Source organism: Peromyscus maniculatus, chromosome 3, assembly GCF_049852395.1.
Source record: "Peromyscus maniculatus bairdii isolate BWxNUB_F1_BW_parent chromosome 3, HU_Pman_BW_mat_3.1, whole genome shotgun sequence".
In the NCBI taxonomy this organism is placed as follows: Eukaryota; Metazoa; Chordata; class Mammalia; order Rodentia; family Cricetidae; genus Peromyscus; species Peromyscus maniculatus.
This window is the reverse complement of record NC_134854.1, coordinates 37,715,890-37,733,748: the sequence shown is the minus strand read 5'-3', so window position 1 is coordinate 37,733,748 and position 17,859 is coordinate 37,715,890. Positions and strand designations below refer to the sequence as shown.

Below are 17,859 nucleotides of genomic sequence, written 5' to 3'. Positions count from 1 at the left end.
ATGTTAAGAATGAAATAATGTTGACAGGGTCTTGGGTTTTTGTCTTCTTCCAAAGCTATGTGTTCATGTTCTCCTCAGGTAGATAGGGAATAATGCATCAGTATGATTCAGGGTTGTTTTACCTTCTCATTGTAGATAAGCAGCTGGTGTGGTGGATGTTGAAAGCATGGACCAGAGATTCAAAAAGGAACAAGAAGCTGAGGGCAGTGAATCTGGACACAGCAATTTTGTAAAGATTCACTTGTTAGGGTAACTTCGAAATTTTCCTCACTAGGTAATAGTTAAGTCTTGGCATGCAGTGAAACACACCTTTAAGATGAGGCATATTTTCAGAAGTGATAGGATTTCACAGGTCACTTTGGTATTGTTGAATCAGCTGATGCTTTAGGACACACAAAGTCACTCTATTCTAGGAGTTCAAATTCCTTACCGAGCCTATGCTCTTGCTGCTATCAATATTTAAAAATAGTTTATTAGATCTAAGCATTGTGGGTGGGAACATGGAATAAAGTGTTTCCTTGGGCACAAAAAAGCTGGCCCTGCAGAAGCTTCGGGGTTCTTTCCACTCTCCACGAGAGCCTGCTAGCTTCTTATGCAGGGACCTTCAACGACACAGGGGTATCTGTGAGGGCCTTTGAATGTCGAGATTTTAGCTGAGTTCTTCAGGGCACCGATCTGCCCTACCAACAAGGAAGTGTTAGTAGCTGTTTATATAGCATATACAAAAAGCATCATGTGAAAGGGAAAGATACTCTTTAGAAAGTCTTCTGGGTAGGAATGGGGTGGTGCCAAAAGTGAACCACTTCTTACATATGGTGGATGTGAAGGGATCACTGAGGCCTGTGGCCAGCCCCTGCTGGTACCCTGATAGTCTGTGTGGCTTGTCACTGCTGTCTGTCTGTCTCTGATGCTCCCTGGAAAATGCTTCTATTTTGTTTCTTGAGGTGCTAGAGGTAGAGCCCAGGGCCCGTGTGTGCACCACTGAGCCATGTCCTTAGGCTCTGAAAAAACTTTTAAAGATGGTTTGGGTTGTGAAGCTTTTCATGTAAGGGCCACTCAGCTGGGTCAGCTACACTGTCTACACTGTCAGTGATGCCTCCAACAGGCTGCTGGAAAATGACACCTTTAAAGACTCTTGAAAGCAAACTATGATTAAATTGTACTTTAAAGCCTCGCTCCACCCAGGCACGTCTCTCTGTTTGCAGATCAGGATGTAGCTCTCAGCTACTGCTCCAGTGCCATGCGTGGTCCCAGGGCTGCTGTGCCCCTCCCACCTGCCATCATGATAATGGACCCTCTGAAATTGTAAGCAAGCTCCCAATTAAATGCTTCATTTAATAAAAAAAAATGAAAAACCTTACTCAAAAGAATATAAAAACAGCATAGGAATGAATTTTTTGAACAATCTCTAAATGTCAGAGAAAAGCAGCCACCGAACGAGCTGAAGTTAGCATTTTAAATTTTACACCCTAAAGATTGGCTCTGACTCATCCCCTGGCCCAATTTAGTAATCCTATAGCATTGTCTAAAGCATGTGTGATTTTATAGAAAAACTGGTGAATTACTGCAGTCTCAAATGAACAGAGCACTATCAGTCTAATTATAAAGGGTTCCACATACAAGTGGTGCTGGCTCTCCCTGCACACTCAGAGATGCCCTGTAAGCTCACACATTCGATACTTCAAACATTTCCTAGTTTCGCAAGCTAAAGAAAGGGTTCACACACATATCTGGGGCTTAAGTCGACATGTGTGCTTATCCGTCTCCCGATAGTAAATACCTATTCTGGTAGCAATAGAGGACAGATGCATTTTTATATACAAAAAAGAAAGCCTGCACATTTGTAACACTCAGAAAAGCAGAACACAGCTGGATGGAAACATGAAACGCACCATACTCTGGGACTTGTCCCGTGCCTCGCTTCAGCAGCAGCCTCACTCTTCTTCCTCCGGATTTGATGAGTTCTATTGCTCTGGCGTGTGTCATGTCCCTGGTGCTTTCCCCATTGATTTCAATGATTTGATCTCCTACCTGTCAATTAAAGAAAAGTGAAGTCAGGCAAAGGTGGTGTGCAGTCCCAACTGTTCAAGTATCACCCCATTTCTAAAGAGCACCGAGCTGCTTGACTGCCCCCCAGAAAAGGCTCGTCCATAGCTGCACCCTTCATAACTTCATCAGAGGCCACACCACTCATCATTAGCGAGGATGGTAGTGGCCTCAGTTAAAAAACTGGGCATTAAAAAAAATTGGAAAATAGGTCTGATATTACAATTCAAAATATTCTGGCAGCTTTGTTTGAATGGAGAAGCACATATTCTAAGGCTTTTTCATGGAACACATCATCAGGCTTTGGCTTTGTGCAGTATCTGTTTAGCACATTGTTGGAAGGAATGATTAGTTTTTGGGCTTCTCTGAGAATATTTGCTCTGCATCATTTAAATTTCTCTGGGTGCTACTGCAGTACCGCCTTCACAGTAAACATCAGTTAGCTGATGTTCCAGTTCGATGATGAGTGCTCTGTCACTGTCCCTTGAATTACAAATGAGACCCTCTAGTCTCTGCACATGACTAATGCTCTTGTGAAATCTTTGCCATGCTCACACCTGGTTGCCAGAAGCTGTTTGGTGAAGCATCATTTCCTCTGGATTTGTCAAAAACGCCTGTGCTCCATAAGCAATTCCCATTTAGCTTTTGTGAATAGATGTTAGGATACAAAGTTTCAACTACAAACATATCATGTAACTCCCAGAGGATCATTATTGTCATGGGCCTTTGAATTAAAATGTATTGAATTTCAGGGCAAATTACTTAAGATAAATTAGTCAGGGAAAACACAATGAGTTATTTTGCAAAAATTTATTGTAGATGGTTTCTTAAACAAAGATGATCTCATCTTAATTGATATCTATAAAGCATAGAGAGCCAAGAGCTACAGTCTAGTGGATTGGACAGAGGAACAGGTAGTTGCTATCACCACGGCAACAGGGCATTGCAGTAAGAACCCTAACACACTTAACAGGAAGTGACATCTTTGTCTAAAGAGGATTCATCTAGAGGCCCATACCCTTTCCAATATAATGACCATAAAGATTTCCCTTCATGTGCTTGGTGGCCTCTAGAGGCATGGGTTTGGGGCAGTGGAAGAGGATGGTATCATTTCTGTGGCATCCATATTACACAGGATAACTCAGAAGACAGGACTAAAGGTTACTGTCACTGTGAGGGCTAGTGTATGTCAACTTGACACAAGCTAGCATCATCTGAAAGGAGGGAACCTCAATTGAGAAAAAGCTTCCACAAGATCCTGTTGCAGGGTATTTTCTTCATTAGTGATTGATGGGGAGGGTATAGCCCATTGTGGGTGGGGCCATCCCTGGGCTGGTGGTGCTGGGTTCTATAAGAAAGCAGACTGAGCAATACCTGAGGAGCAAGCCAGTCATCAGTACCCCTCCATGGTCTCTACATCAGCTCCTGCCTCCAGGTTCCTGCCCTGTTTGAGTTCCTGTCCTCATTTCCTTTGATGATGAATTATGATATGGAAGCATAACTCAAATAAACCCTTCCTTCCTCAAGTTGCTTTAGTCATGGTGTTTCATCACAGCAGTAGTCACCCTGACTAAACATTCTCTCTTCATGTTTCCTTAACTGTCACTTTTCCTATGAAGGAAGAGCTATGTCCTGGAGTCAAGTGGCTTGGGAGGGGCTATGCATCTAAATTACCAGTGAAAATGGGAACATTTAGAAGAACTCATGGATCTTTACCCACACTACAGGCACAGTATTAAATTGTGGGACACTAAGGGCTAAGTCACACAGAGAAAGTCTCCTTGCTCTTCCTTCTGCATGCCTCAACTCATGTCCACCTGGTTCCTGGACACCTTCTCCTGGACAGCCAGCAGATATCTCAGCAGTGGATGAGCCCCCCAACTTCCCCCAAAGCAGATTCTCTCCTGGTGTCTAACCTTTAGGGATTGGGATTCCCCTGTCCTTAGGCAGGAGGGAAAATTATGGGGACAGAGGAAGAAAAAAGACCCTGGAGTCTGGCTGAAGCCTTTTGCCAGCTGGAAAGTAAGAATTCTAATATAATCAAATTTTACTTAAGGCCCCTCTTTCCTCCTAGCTGTAAACCTATGCTTTTCTGGGAATCTCTCCTGGAGTCCCAGTTACAGCCAAACACACATCCGAATGCCCTGTGCAACCCTAGTGGCTCCTGGCTTTACCTTATCAGATTATAATCCCATCTAATGCACATCTGGAGCTGCCCTATAATCTCGCTTGCCAAAAGAGAAAAGAAGAAAGGATATTTCTTGGAAGCCCTCCCCCCCTTTTTTTTTGAGATGTAATTTGAGAGCCACCAAAATGGTATACACCAACTGCTAAGACATGTAACTGAGACTCTCCCTTGGGAACACTATGCCCACACTTCAGTATGTTTGAATTTTTCTTTGAGTGTCTCCCTCTTAATCCCCTTGCTTAAAAATCTATGCCAAAAATGCCTTTTAATAAATGGCTGCTCTTCTCTAGAAGCTTGTACCCATACTCTCAGGTGTGCGTCATGCTTCCCCTGAGTACCTGTCTATTTTTAAAACCCCCAACTCTGTTTCATAATTGCTCATTCTGAAATTCTTTTCTGAAGCCAAGAATCCTGGGTTGGCTTGAGTCAAGATCCTTACAGGGTTGAGGGGAACCATAGGCTGCTGGGAGGGGGCGGTAGTGTGAAGCTATGTTCCCGGTTTTGCCACCACTTATAGGTACCACATTCATGAAGCCAGAAGTGTGGGGTCATGCAGCACTCCTTAAAAGTTATGATTATTTTATTTTGTATGTAGTTATGTATGTATGTATGTATGTATGTATGTATGTATGTATGTAGCATGTGTATGTGGTATCTGTGGAAGCCAGAAGAGAGCATTGGATCCCCTGGAGCTGGAGGTACAGGTGCCTGGCGTGGGTTCTGGGTACTGAAGTATGGCCCTCTGCAAGAGCAGTAAGTGCTCTTAAGTGCTGAACCAGCTCTCCAGCTCTCGGACTCCTTTTAAAACTGCAGCTTCTCTGCACCTGTTCCGACTCTCTTATGCATCTCATTGTGTACCAACTCAATGCTGGGCTGTACCTGGGTCAGTACAACGTTCTCCAGTCACTTGCTGTCCCAGTTCTCATCACGGTCACTCTTCCCCGAGGGAGGAATGCTGTACTGACTGAGGCATCAAGATTCTCTCCACCTCTTTCTCACAGGCCTGCACCTTCCAAGCCCAGCCTAAGTGCTGTCTTCTGGGGTGGGTATCTTCCTCAGACATGTCAACCTTCTCAAACAAAAGTTTCCAGTCTGTTCATCAGTTACACCTCTCCCTCTGTTTGTAACTATATTCCCTCCAAGACTCTGAGTGTCTTCACTCAGTAAACAGTTTTTAATGAACTCTTATTATGTGCCAGAGAGTCCACTGGTGACATGGAGACAAATGTTACAGTTTCTATTTGCAATACGTTCTTGTCTGGTTGAAGAAGAAAGTGTGTAAAAATGACAATAAATTTTCACTGTATCTGGCTATGGCACTTGCATCCATAAAGTACTAAGGGAGCAGAGGGAGGGACATTGAGCCCAGAATGGTGTGTAGAGGCTGTCAGGACTGCTTGGTGGTGGCAAGATGTCAGCTGAGTTGTGAAGTGTCAAGAGAAGCTGCCCAGACAAAAGCAGAACCACACATTGTAGACAGAGAGAGCATCATATGCAAGACCCCAATACTGGAGAACGTTCTGTTTCTCAGGAATGTTTGAAGTTTGGTGGACCACTCAGGAATGTGGGGTTTGTTATAAGGCACCAGCTGGGCACTGAGCACGTAAAACAGGGATTAAATTGATGGAAGCCAGCTGGTAAGTGATGCTTCCCTGAGTGGAGTGGAAACATGGGAGGCTGAGCAGAGGGCTGTCACACGATCCACCAAGTGAGCAAGACACGCCCTTGCCTCCTTCCTTCAGGTCAGGAGGCCTTGGAGACCTCTCCAGGGAAGGCTCGGTTGGCTCTGTGGGCTTTCCTTAGAAAGGCACGACTCATTTCATCCTCCTCTTTTCTTTTCCTTCTGTACTTTTCTTTTGGATACTGTCAGAACTCTACACTCGGAGCTTTCTCGCTTTTTCCCTAAAGCTTCCTTCTCCACCTGTAGCAGACCTCTATGCCAGTTCATGCTTTTATTTCCCTCCTCCAGGCAGTGTGAGACCCACACTCACCCACTCCAGAGTTCCCTTTAAACTCTAATGACTCGTCCTCGGGCTTTGCTTGAGTCTATTCTTTTATTCTCTTGCATTTGAGTTTGTTCTTAAATTCTCTCATTAATGAGCCTAAGGCCTAAAGGAGGATCACCAGTTTCTCCAGTATCATGTGATAGCTTTGCTGGGATTCCCTAAGATTTCTGGGAACACTTCTTTACTGCTTTTTAATTGTTTGCTTCTTTAATTGCTTGCACCCTGAGATGGCACCAGCATGAGGAGGTCTTGGGGACAGAGATGCTGGGCTAAGGAGGGAGGGAACTGGAGCCCTTGAACTAGGTAACTGGAATGCGGCACAATCTGTGCTTGTGAACGGAGTGTTTCTAGTGCCTCATTTGAGGACAGACCCTCAGATCAAACCCTAGACAAGAGTCTGAGAATACACTAACATATTACTAAATTTAGAAAAAAATTCCTTAGGGGTGGAAGTGTTTAGGTAAGAGAATGGAATCAAGTCTGTTCATAGTTATACTGAGTGTTCTGGATACCAGCTGATTTGGAGCTAGGTCAACAGTAAGAAACAGTCCAGCCTCAGCATGGAGATTCCCGCCTTTCCCTGTGCCAGTATGTATGACAGAGAGGCAGAATTTCCATTGTCATTCCAATTCAGGGTTATGTGTAATTTTAACCGGAACTCTTTAAATAAACGTGGGATGTGACTTCCTTCCTTTTCATCCTCTGTATAGAAAGATGGACTTGTTGGCGGGAGAAGGTTTCTTATTACTTTCTGATCTTATCCAACTTCACTTCAACTTCTAGTGTATACCCCAAAAACATCATTTCCTGTTCTATGAGATGGGAAGTTAATATGAGACCCGCAGTCTTTCAGGATGAAGAAAATGACCCCCGTGTCTGTGTTATCTTTCCACATTCTTCCTACTGTAGAACTGTCTGTAGTTGAGATATGGGACAAAAATGCAGCTTCAAAGATTGCCAAGAGTCCTTAAGGAATTTTTAAAATACCGTAGAGTAGGCAAGAAGGGCAGGGAAGGAGGGAGAGAGGGATGGAGGGGAGGAGAGGAGGAGGGGATGAGGGAAGGAGGGATGGAGAGGGAAATGGAAAGAAAAAAGATTAATCCAGGCAGAGGTGATTCAGGACCCATGTGTGGCCTGGGGCTTTGTATAGGTTGAAGAAATATCAAATTTAGAAAGTTAGCCAAGGGGTTCAGAAATATTATCTGTGGTCCCCTTGAGGCAACTAGCAACCTTTGAGCAAAGCTATGTCTTTGGGCAAGGCAGGCTGAGATGCATCTTTCCACATAGCATACCCTGTTATGTCCCACATTTCTTCCCATCTACTCCAGGTCCTATCTCATGGTGGAATTTTCTTTAACAAAATTCTTACCAAATCCTTACACTTGCTTGAGGCTGTGTATAGTAAATTGTTTTTTCTCTTCCTACTAGAAGGCCAAGGCAGGTACAGGTTAATGCTCAGGACTTAAGTGATGGCTAATTCAGATGTTAAAACTTTAAAACTTTAAGTTCTGTACTGTCTGCAGGCATGCACATGCTCATGCACACATTTTTGTTTTTGAGAGAATGTCTTTCTCACTACGTTATTCAGGCTGGTTTCCAACTCTTCATTCTCCTGTCTCAGTCTCCCTAGTGCTGGGATTATAGGCATGCATAACCATACCCAGTTCTGGATACATTCATATAGCTAAGTCATTTAGAAAGTACGTGGTTTGGTTCAGTAGAGTCTTTATAAGAAATATGTTAAGTATAAGGTTCATTTCAAATTCTTCATGGCCATCTACATAAACACACTTAGCAAGTTGTATTTCTTTCTTTCTTTCTTTCTTTCTTTCTTTCTTTCTTTCTTTCTTTCTTTCTTTCTTTCTTTCTTTCTTTCTTTCAGACAAGTTTTCACTATGTAGAGGAACTCTCTATGTAGACCAGGCTGGCTTCAAATTCAGAGATCTGCCTACCTCTGCCTCAGAGAATGGTGGGATTAAAGGCCTGCCTCACCATGCCCAGCTGGTAGCAGATTGTTCTCAGTTAATGGCTCTTATCTGACTACTACAAAACAAGAACCTATTTTGCATGACCGTCATAAATGAAATGATCCCAGATTATAGTCCAGTGTGAGAAGCTAGGCTTCTTCAGAATAGTGCACGTATGGATAAAAGATAACCTCAAGATCTTACTTCAGGGAGGTTGAGTGTGGGCCACATTTATGGCTAATATCCTCAGGTTCCATATCAGTGTCATCATATGCATCACTTACAGGCTCTTTCCCCACTGACCCCAGGCCATTTGTTCCTACTTTTCTTGACAGGTAGGTCCTCAGCTAATCAGAGTTGAGTAATGCATGTTTGGTTTGCTTTTCAGTTACAACCAATGTATTCATTCTCATGATATAGAGACACAAGCTTTGGGCACCTCAGCATACACCTCAAGTTTTCTGGAAATACTGCCTGAAGCAACTTGAGTAAAACTGTAACAATTTCTATAGTATTTGTAGGAAACAAGATGAGATTTTCATAATGGTAAGTTGAACAAATCCTAAAGGTCTGAGGAGGAAGAGAGCTTACTTGAAAGACACCATAGAGTGCTAGAGGAAAAAAAGATAGAATTAGGGTGTTCATTGCTCCAACTCACTTCTAGCTGCTCAACAAGAAGGTGCTGATGGCCACAGGTCACCCCGCTACAGCAGGAGACAGACTGATTCCTACTTGACAGTGACTTTTATATATTTGTAAAATTCTGAAAATGTTTATTTTTATTTTAGGTGCGTTAGTGTTTTGCCTGCATGTTCACCACGTGCATGCCTGGTGTCTGTGGTGGCCAGAACAGGCATGTGAGCCCCTGGAATTGTGGTAACTGGTAGTTGCCAGCCAACACTTGTGTTCTGGGAACTGCAGCAGTCCTCTACAAGGGCAGAGTCCTCTTAGCCAGCCTTCTGTCCAGGCCGACTTTTTACATTCAATGGAAGGTTTTTATGATTGACCTTTGTTAAACATTCGATTATTGCTATCATTCTTCTTATATATTTAGTCTAAAGAGCTAGAAGCAGAGCCGGAGGCCTAGGGCATACTAGGGCACTGACCTCTGAGCTGCATCTGCAGCCCTGTTAGACGTTACTTAGTAACCATTTACAGTGAGCATACTTTCCAAGGGGTTCCATCAAGTGTCTTTGTTAACCACCCCATCCCTCTTGTTAGACTGTAATTGAATTAGATAGGCTGCAGCTACCCAGCAGCAGCCTGGTTCTTGTTACATGCTGAGACAGGAGCCCATCAAGTCAGCAGGTTCTTCCATGGAGAAAACTTTGAACCCAATTGGAAATGGAAACAAATGTTTGAGAGTGTTCAAACTGTGAATTTTATTTGTCTCAATTAATTTATATGTTGAAAATTGAGTTTCTTTCTGTCTTTATTATGTCCTAGATGTAGTAACCATTTAAAAGAGAAACTTTCCAATATAGCTCAAGAAAATTTATCCCAACAGAAACATGAAATGATCCTGCAAATGTGCAGTCCTTGATCAAGGCTCTACCTGAGTGCATACCAGCTTAGAAGGGCACGGAGGTGAGGGCCACAAGTGGCTTTAAGAAGTCACAGGCCGCTGCATAATTCGGAGGGCTGCCATGAGCTGTGGGTGGTATAACATCCTCTGCGCTTTTATGATTTGATGTTTACCCTTTGAAAAGATGTAGTCACAGTTAAAGAGAACCCCCGTCTTTGACGTGAGCGCACTGATCTGCAGTGGGGTGTTGCCGGGGCTGGACATTCTAATTAGCAGGCTGCCCCTGGCAGCGATGAAGAGTGCTCTCTGTTCAAAAGCCTTCATTTCTCATTCAGTCTTTTTTAAAGCCTCTAAATTTAAACATGGAAAAATTGTAAAATTTACAGATAATTCAGCATCCCGATTGTAGAAGCAGTCAACCTTTAAATGACAACTCGGTCTTTGCCATCAAAGCTTTCATTTTCCCTGGCAAATACTGCAGACTCCAATCGTGTACACAGGGAGCTTTATTAGACTGTTTATAACTCTCCTTAGTCTCCCAGAACCCTTGCTTATGGTTGATGCCCTACTTCTGAAGCGCCCTCTCCTGGCTTTATGCCGTTCTTGGGTCAACTCTTCCTGGGCTCTGGGCATCTGAGACCCTTTTCTTTTCTATCCTTTTGTAGATGCCATTTCATTGATCTGCCTGAATGCTCTCCCACTTCATTTCAAACAGGTTCATCTTACTCATCCCTTAAGACCAACCTCAGCTACCAGATCATCCAAGAGGGGCTTCTGGGACCCCACCAGCCGTGGATGCATCTTTCCTGTGCACGACTTTGGAAGAATTTCCTCTTCCTGTCTAATATTGCAAGCTTCCCAACAGTATGAGTCCAGCCACAAGGGAAATGTCCATATGCATTGTTTAACAGAAGCATGCATGGTTGGTTGAAGGAAGGACTCTTTTCAGGTACTTCATTTGGTTCTATGCTCCTTTTTGCTTAAACTGGATTTAATCAAGATTTACTTTGGTTTCATAGTATATGTCACCTACTTTGACCCAAATTGAATAGTACACAGTACACATACATACCTTATAATATCCAAAGCATATCTATAAATACAATCTATTGCTAATTATAGTAATCATCACCATCATCATCATGGTAGAAGAGGGAAAAGAAACACAATAGTAAACTTTGCACAATGAGCCCAGGAGGAGGCAGCAGACTGACTGAGGGAGTGTTAAGTGGAGAAAGAGGCAAATACTGTTTCTGTTGAAATACCACCGGGAGGGGAAGAATCTTCTTGGATTGTTAAATACTGCCTCGCAGGCATTCTTATAGGACAGTGATGCTATTTTGATTTTATGATTCTAGATGAAATCTTTAGGAAGAGAATCTCATTGAGTGTTTGGCAGGTAATTTAAACCCTGAGTTAATACAAAGAAATGACCACGAGTGTGGCAGAAGACATAAATGCAAAGACAGAGAGTTTAAAGGTAAGCTTGTTGAAGCAGAAATAGTTTCTATAAAGGAGAAAAACACAAGCAGCCCCATTCCACTTTCAGATGCTCTTTATCTGTTCAGGAGGGAAGATACCGGGTAATATCTAAAATCATTTGCCTGAGCAGGGGTGGAAGGCTCTCGTCGGCAGCCCAGCTGAGCGTCTGCTGTTGCTCAGAAATCACTTACATTAGGTCATGAAGTCTGTCTGCATCCTGATTGAAAAATAAACAAAAAGAAAATCACAGAGGAAATTTCAACTGCGGACTCCGTGCAGGCTATCATTTCCCTTCCCTGCATGCAACTGAAAGCAAGACAGTATTATTCTGCGTACTTGCCTAATCAGAGATACTGTTCTCCAGAAATGATCACCAACTGGACTTAGAACAATGGCTGCTCTTTTGGCACATGATAATAATTCCTAGTTTGCTGAAGCTAACCTTCTTTCATATTGCATTTACACGTGTGGACACTCCGTGAGTGTGCCAATTCTAGACCTGACATGATAGCTGTGTAGGTTAGAATGCAAACGGTATATCAAGATGGGTAGCCATGCACAGTGGTCAGCTACAATCTTGAGAATAATTTAATGAAGGCCCTATTATACACCTGTGGATGGGAAGGAAATGAAAATATCTATGGAGGCACCAGTGTGTAAGTAGATTGGTGCTGTTGCCACCTCCATCCTGAAAAAACCTGAGGAAGGGAAGAGAAGTTACTGGCATCAAGAAAGAGAACCATGGAAGAAAGGCTGCCTGCTTGGAGTGGGAGCTGCAGAAAGGAGAAGTTCTGCTAGGCCCAGAGCACAGTGGCAGGGAGCAGCAAAACAAGAAACACAGCCATCTGTCGGTGTGGGGAGAACACGGAATCATGTTACCTCCCACCCCCAGACCTCTACTTCTGAATTCCTGGAAGCCGTGAATGTTACTTTATATGGAAAAAGGACACTGCAGATTCTATCTATCTATCTATCTATCTATCTATCTATCTATCTATCTATCTATCTATCTATCTATCTATCTATCTATCATCTATCTATCTATCTATCTATCTATCTATCTATCTATCTATCTATCTATCCATCCATCTATCTACCTATCTACCTATCTATCATCTATCTATCTAGAGCTAGGGATGAAATGTGAGACCTCATGCTCTACTGCTGAGTGACATCCCAGGCCCCATTTTTTTCCTCTATCGGGGACTGAACTCAATGCTTCACACATATCAGAAAAGAGCTCTCCAACTGAGCTAACTGAGCTTTACCTCCAGCTCAACCTTAAGGGTTGTGAGATGGGTTATCCTGGAATATCTGGCTGGGTCCAGTGAAGTCCTAAGAGTCAGACTCTAAGAGAGATGAAAGGATAGAAGCAGAGGTGTGTGTCGGGGGAGAAGATGCTAAACTGATGGATCTGAGGATGGAGGGATGGGCTAGAAGCCAAGGCGAACAGATGGCTTGGGATACTGGAAAAGACAACATTTTCCCTGGAAGCCTGTTGAAGAAGCCAGTGCTGCCAACTTGATGCCTCCCTTTTAACTCAGTGAAACAATTTGGATGTTTTGAGCACGAGGATTGTGAGGGAGTCAGTGTGCACTGTTTCCAGCCATTAAATTTGTCGTCATTTACTGTAGCATGGACACAGAACTAATGTAGACAGTCTCTTTCTGTTGGTATTTCTTAGTGGGCAAAACTAACATGTACTGGAGGCCAGGAGCATTTGGGTAATCCCGATATAGCCATCACCCCAAGAACACTGCATGGGGCAGGGACCAAAAGAAACAGGCTTGGATGAGAAGGTGGAATAAAAGAAGAACTGACCTTGGGGTGCAGTTGATGCAAGGTAGGGGTAGAGCCACAAACAGTGAATGAATATGACAAGTGGTATGACAGATACAGGGTTTAAGAAATAATTCAAGAGCAAGATGTCAAAGTTGGATGGTATTTACTTTTCCCAACTTGCATTGGAAAGGTGGTTTTTGGGAATCTTACTGTGTTGTAATATTTAGTTTTAACCACGGACATCCCAGCAAGCCCCTTTGTAGGAAAATCGGCAGTATCGATGCTGTTGGAAATTGCCTAAGACCTCAGAGCCACCCGTGCCTCCAGCCACTTGCCATTTCCTCAGTGAGAGCCAGAGCAGCCCTCCCTCTCTCCCTCCAGTCTCCCTCCACTTTCACTGGCCCCGTCTTCCCCTCTTCTTTTGGTCCATATGGCCACTGTTTGGACTTCTACCAAGAAACCACCACTGCCCACTGCATAGCATGGTTTTGTGTCTCCACGCTTTCAACACCTGCCCTCATCACATGCTCCTTGAACAGACTTTGTGCTATGCGGCTCCTTATGAACCCGGAAGCCTCTGCTGTTGTAGTGTGTCCCCACCCCTCCCATGTTCAGTATGGCCCATTTCTGATCCTTCCCAGGCTTCCTACTTTACTTTTTTTTTTTTTTTATTCTTTGGCTATTATCTTCAGCAGACCTTGTCATTCTTGCTATTTTGTCTGGCCTTCGAATCTCATCTTTTAATCATGGCCACTCATCAAGGCTCTACTCAGATTCCCCATGAAGCTATCACTGGCCATCGTGGAGACAATTCCTGCTCCTTTCTCTCTGGTCTCAATACACTGTAGCTTGCCTGTCTTGTAGCGCTCAGGGCATCAAAGCCTGGAGAGTTGATTCTTGTGCTTTATTCCTCCCACCTCTCAACTGACAAAATTATAAACTCTTGGAAAGTGGGACTATGTCTTTGTACCTCCTGGTAGTAGTACTGTATTGCTTTAAAATAATAAAGAGCAAAATCTACTTATAAAAGGGGCAAAGATTAGTTCAGTTCCCACTGGTGGAAGAGGGAGATGCTGAAGAGAGGTGAGGGTGTGTGGGAGAGAGAGGAGACTAGGAGTCTTTGAGTGCTCATGGCTGAGTGCTTTGAGGCAGGATATGCCTTAGTGTTTTGCCACTGCTGATAGACATGCTTGGAATGAGACAAGAGCTTCATGAATACTTCTCAAATACACACTACTTGACTTTGGGTGAAACTAAAGTTTGACTTCTGTGAAAACAAGGCCTCAAACATTCCTAATACTTATAATTTTAAGAAGGTAAAAGAAGTTATCCAAGTGAAACCAACACAATCTTCTTCAGCTTTCAATTGAGAGGCAACCCTGCAATGCTTCGCCAGCAACTCCCGGAAGCAGACAGCCACAAGGTGGAGGCAGCTGTCTGCTGTTAGCCTCTCTCTGTCTGCTCAGTGGCTAAAGGCAGACATGGTGATTGTTCCCACGAGAAGCACTGGGAAATAAACTCCTATGGAACTTCTAATTATACCCCTCAAGAACAAGGAGAGAGCAGAGAGCATGCTCTGTGTTTATACTATCTCTTGTAGCATTTAACATGCACATGTGTGTGTGTGTGTGTGTGTGTGTGTGTGTGTGTGTGTGTCTGTGTGCATATATGTGCAGGCAAGTGAGCAATAAATGGGGGGGCAGCAAACAAGGAGAGGTAACAGCTGCTAATGGTTCTTATTCTCTACTCACCGCTATGGTCTGGGATGAGTTCCCCCAAATTCATGTGCAGGAAACCTCATCCCCAGCCCATCAGTGTTGGCGGCAGGGCCTTAGGGAGCTTTTTAGGTCCTGGGATCTCATTCCTGATGAATGGATGGGTAAAAAGGGCCATGAGAGTGGGTTGACGCCGTTTCACATTTGCCTTCTGTCCTATTGACACAGAAAAGAGCCCCTGTTGGACTCTGGCGCCTTCATCTTGGACTTATGAGACCACAGAACAGAAGGAATTCCTGGTCTTCCGTAAGCAGTTCTCAGATACTCTACTGTAGCAACAGGAGGATGCCCACAAATCATACGCAGAGGTGGAGGGCAAGGAGCCCACCTTTTCCTCTGGATTTTATTTCTCTCACTGTAAGTGAGCATTCTGAACTTTAGAGAAAAGTAGGAAGCTATGGAAAACACATGGTTTGTCAGGAGACAAGGCCAATTGTAGGTTCTCTGACTCTACTCCTTTTGAGGGTACTTTAGCACTCCAGGAAGGGAGAAAGACAGTGTTGTTCATTACTCAGATGACATGCAATAGAGATGCTCATGGTTGGTTATTTACCTTTGGGGTTGTATTGGCTAATTTTGTGTGAACTTGACACAAGCTAGAATCACCAAAGGGGAAGGAGCCTCCATTGAGAAAATGCCTCCATGGGATCCAGCTGTAAGGCATTTCCTCATTCAAGTGATCAGTGGGGGAGATGCCAGCCCATGGTGGGTGGTGCCATCCCTGGGCTGGTGGTCCTGGGTTCTATAAGAAAGCAGGCTGAGCAAGCCAGGGGAAGCAAGCCAGTAAGCAGCACCCTTGCCTGGCCTCTGCATCAGCTCCTGCCTCCAGGATCCTGCCCTGTGTGAGCTCCTGTCCTGACTTCTTTCAATGGTGAACGGTGATGTGGAAGTTTAAGCCAAATGAATCCTATCTTCCCCAAGTTTCTTTGCTCATGGTATTTCATCACAACGTTAGTAGCTCTAAGACAGGGCTGTTGTTTAAAAATAACAAGATGGAGTGAATATAATGTGAGGGTAAACATAATCAGAGGATATGTTTGAAAATGTCATGATGAAACCCGTTATTTTGTATAATTAAAATAGGCACAATCACATCTCAAGTAGCTCTAATACCCAGGCCATCCCATGAGTGAGAATTCAGCAGATATGGAGTGGGGGCAGCTGTAACTATGAATAAATCTCATCAGCAATGAATGGCTCTGAATGTCCCTGATCAATTTAACCTTTCTCTTCAGATAACTGTACACACTACATGAAGTCTCAAGCCAGCAGTATCATGCATGTCCTTGTGCAGTATTTGAACTGTGCACAAAGAGTACATAAGCAGGAAAAATCATGGCAAGAGTGGGCACTGGGGTCTATTATCATGGCCATAATGGACATAAAGTCTTTCATTAAGAGTTTAATTTCAAGGCAGCTCCCCAGAGAACCTTTACTCATTGCCACGATATTCAGTGTTATCAGCAGTGAGTGTGTTGATTATAATAATTTTTCTATTGAAGTACTAATGCTAAATAAATATAAAGCCAGAGGAGCACTGTGTCACCATCATTATGATACACAAAATAAACATTATCCATTTATCTTCTTTTACTATTTAAAGTCACATATTAATTACTTAAATTTTGCAACTAGGAATGTAGCCGAGTGTCTAAAAATCTTGTTTCTGTTCGAGTTAATTCAGATTGTCCATCCATGCATGAGAAGAGCTGAGCTATGAAATTGGGCAGCATGTTTTCCTGGCTATAATGAGCAGATAATATTCCTTAGGAGCATTTAAGTGACATCACTATCGATAGGTTAATTGGAAATAAAAATGTAAAGCTTTCGTAAATCAGGAGACTAAAAAGCCCCTGGGTCATGGTAGCTTTGCAATGTACCTTTGGAACTCTTCCGCTTTGCAGTGTAGGATAAGGACTCTCTGATTAACACAATGGCAGCACTCTCTCAGGATTCCACAGCAGGCCACTGTTTTCAAAGGGGGCGTTCCCATATGTGTCTTGACTCAAGCATGTTGTTTTCTCTCTTCAGTTTTTGAAAACTGACTCCTGCATCTAATGGAATGCATGGGAGGATATGAGAGCTCACCTCAGTTGGGAACATTCAGAGCCCCGAGTACATTTGCTTGTATGTAAGCATTAGGAGGTGAGAGGCAGCTAAAATGATAATATCTCTCATGCAGCCCAGCTATGTTCAAATAATTCTAAGTTCTCTGTGTGAACATAAGTTCTTACACTACCAGACCAGTGCATTTAAGTTTTGTCTCCGTGTAAAATTCTCAGTTAATTACCTAAGAGTTTTTATGCGTTGTCAGCCTCCCCGATGAAAAACACTGACCCTTTACAACACTTCCCACATAGTGAACATAGTTTTAGGCCAGATTCTTTTGAGATGTGTTAGAAACATGATCATGTTTAATTCTGAAATGAACAAACAGACAAATCTTTGATGGCAGAGAACTGATGGAAGAATTTAGAATTAAATCTGGAAAGGAAACATCTCTGCTATTCCACAGGGAGCTGATTAATGAATAACACACAGTAAGAGGCACTGGTACAGAGACATCAAATTCATTTTCTGCACGATTATTTAATCTGAACCACCCGTGTTACTTTTGTTTACACTTTTATCTCTTTTTTGTAATTTTGTGTGTGTGTGTGTGTGTGTGTGTGTGTGTGTGTGTGTGTGTGTGTGTGCCTCTTAACTTGGACTGACCTCTTTAACACTGTGTGAGCACTTGAGAATCCTTTGGATCCACTTCGTGACGCTTCCCCTGTTTCTGTTTGGGACTTCAGATTTCTTTCTTGGACTATGGCTCTGATCATCACGTCCACTGTGTCTCTTGTGATTTCATGTAACCGTTAGGTATGTCTCCGGGATGGGTCCCTGGTTTGCCTGAGTTCACCTCTGTGTTGGTACTCTTAGGGACTGGTCCCCACATCATCAGAACAGTCCCGTGTTAACCGACGATGTCTGTGAGGCTGCATAGTCATCTTTCAAAGTGTCTCTTCATTACCAAGAGGACTGAGACCAAACATGTAAACAAAAATCCTCAGCTCCATTGCTTTTTCTAGAAGAACAGTCCTGT

At 43.3% G+C, this 17,859-nt stretch overlaps 1 protein-coding gene across 12 annotated transcripts in view; it reads right to left on the bottom strand.

Annotated features, from left to right (window-relative positions):
• Positions 1–17,859, bottom strand: part of Magi2 (membrane associated guanylate kinase, WW and PDZ domain containing 2) — a 1,445,964-nt gene that overhangs the window by 54,709 nt on the left and 1,373,396 nt on the right. For all 12 annotated transcript variants that reach the window (XM_076566331.1, XM_076566328.1, XM_076566327.1 and 9 more), the window contains one exon: positions 1,893–2,031. In XM_076566331.1, coding sequence (XP_076422446.1) covers positions 1,893–2,031 — 139 coding nt within the window. The remainder of the gene's footprint in view (positions 1–1,892; positions 2,032–17,859) is intronic.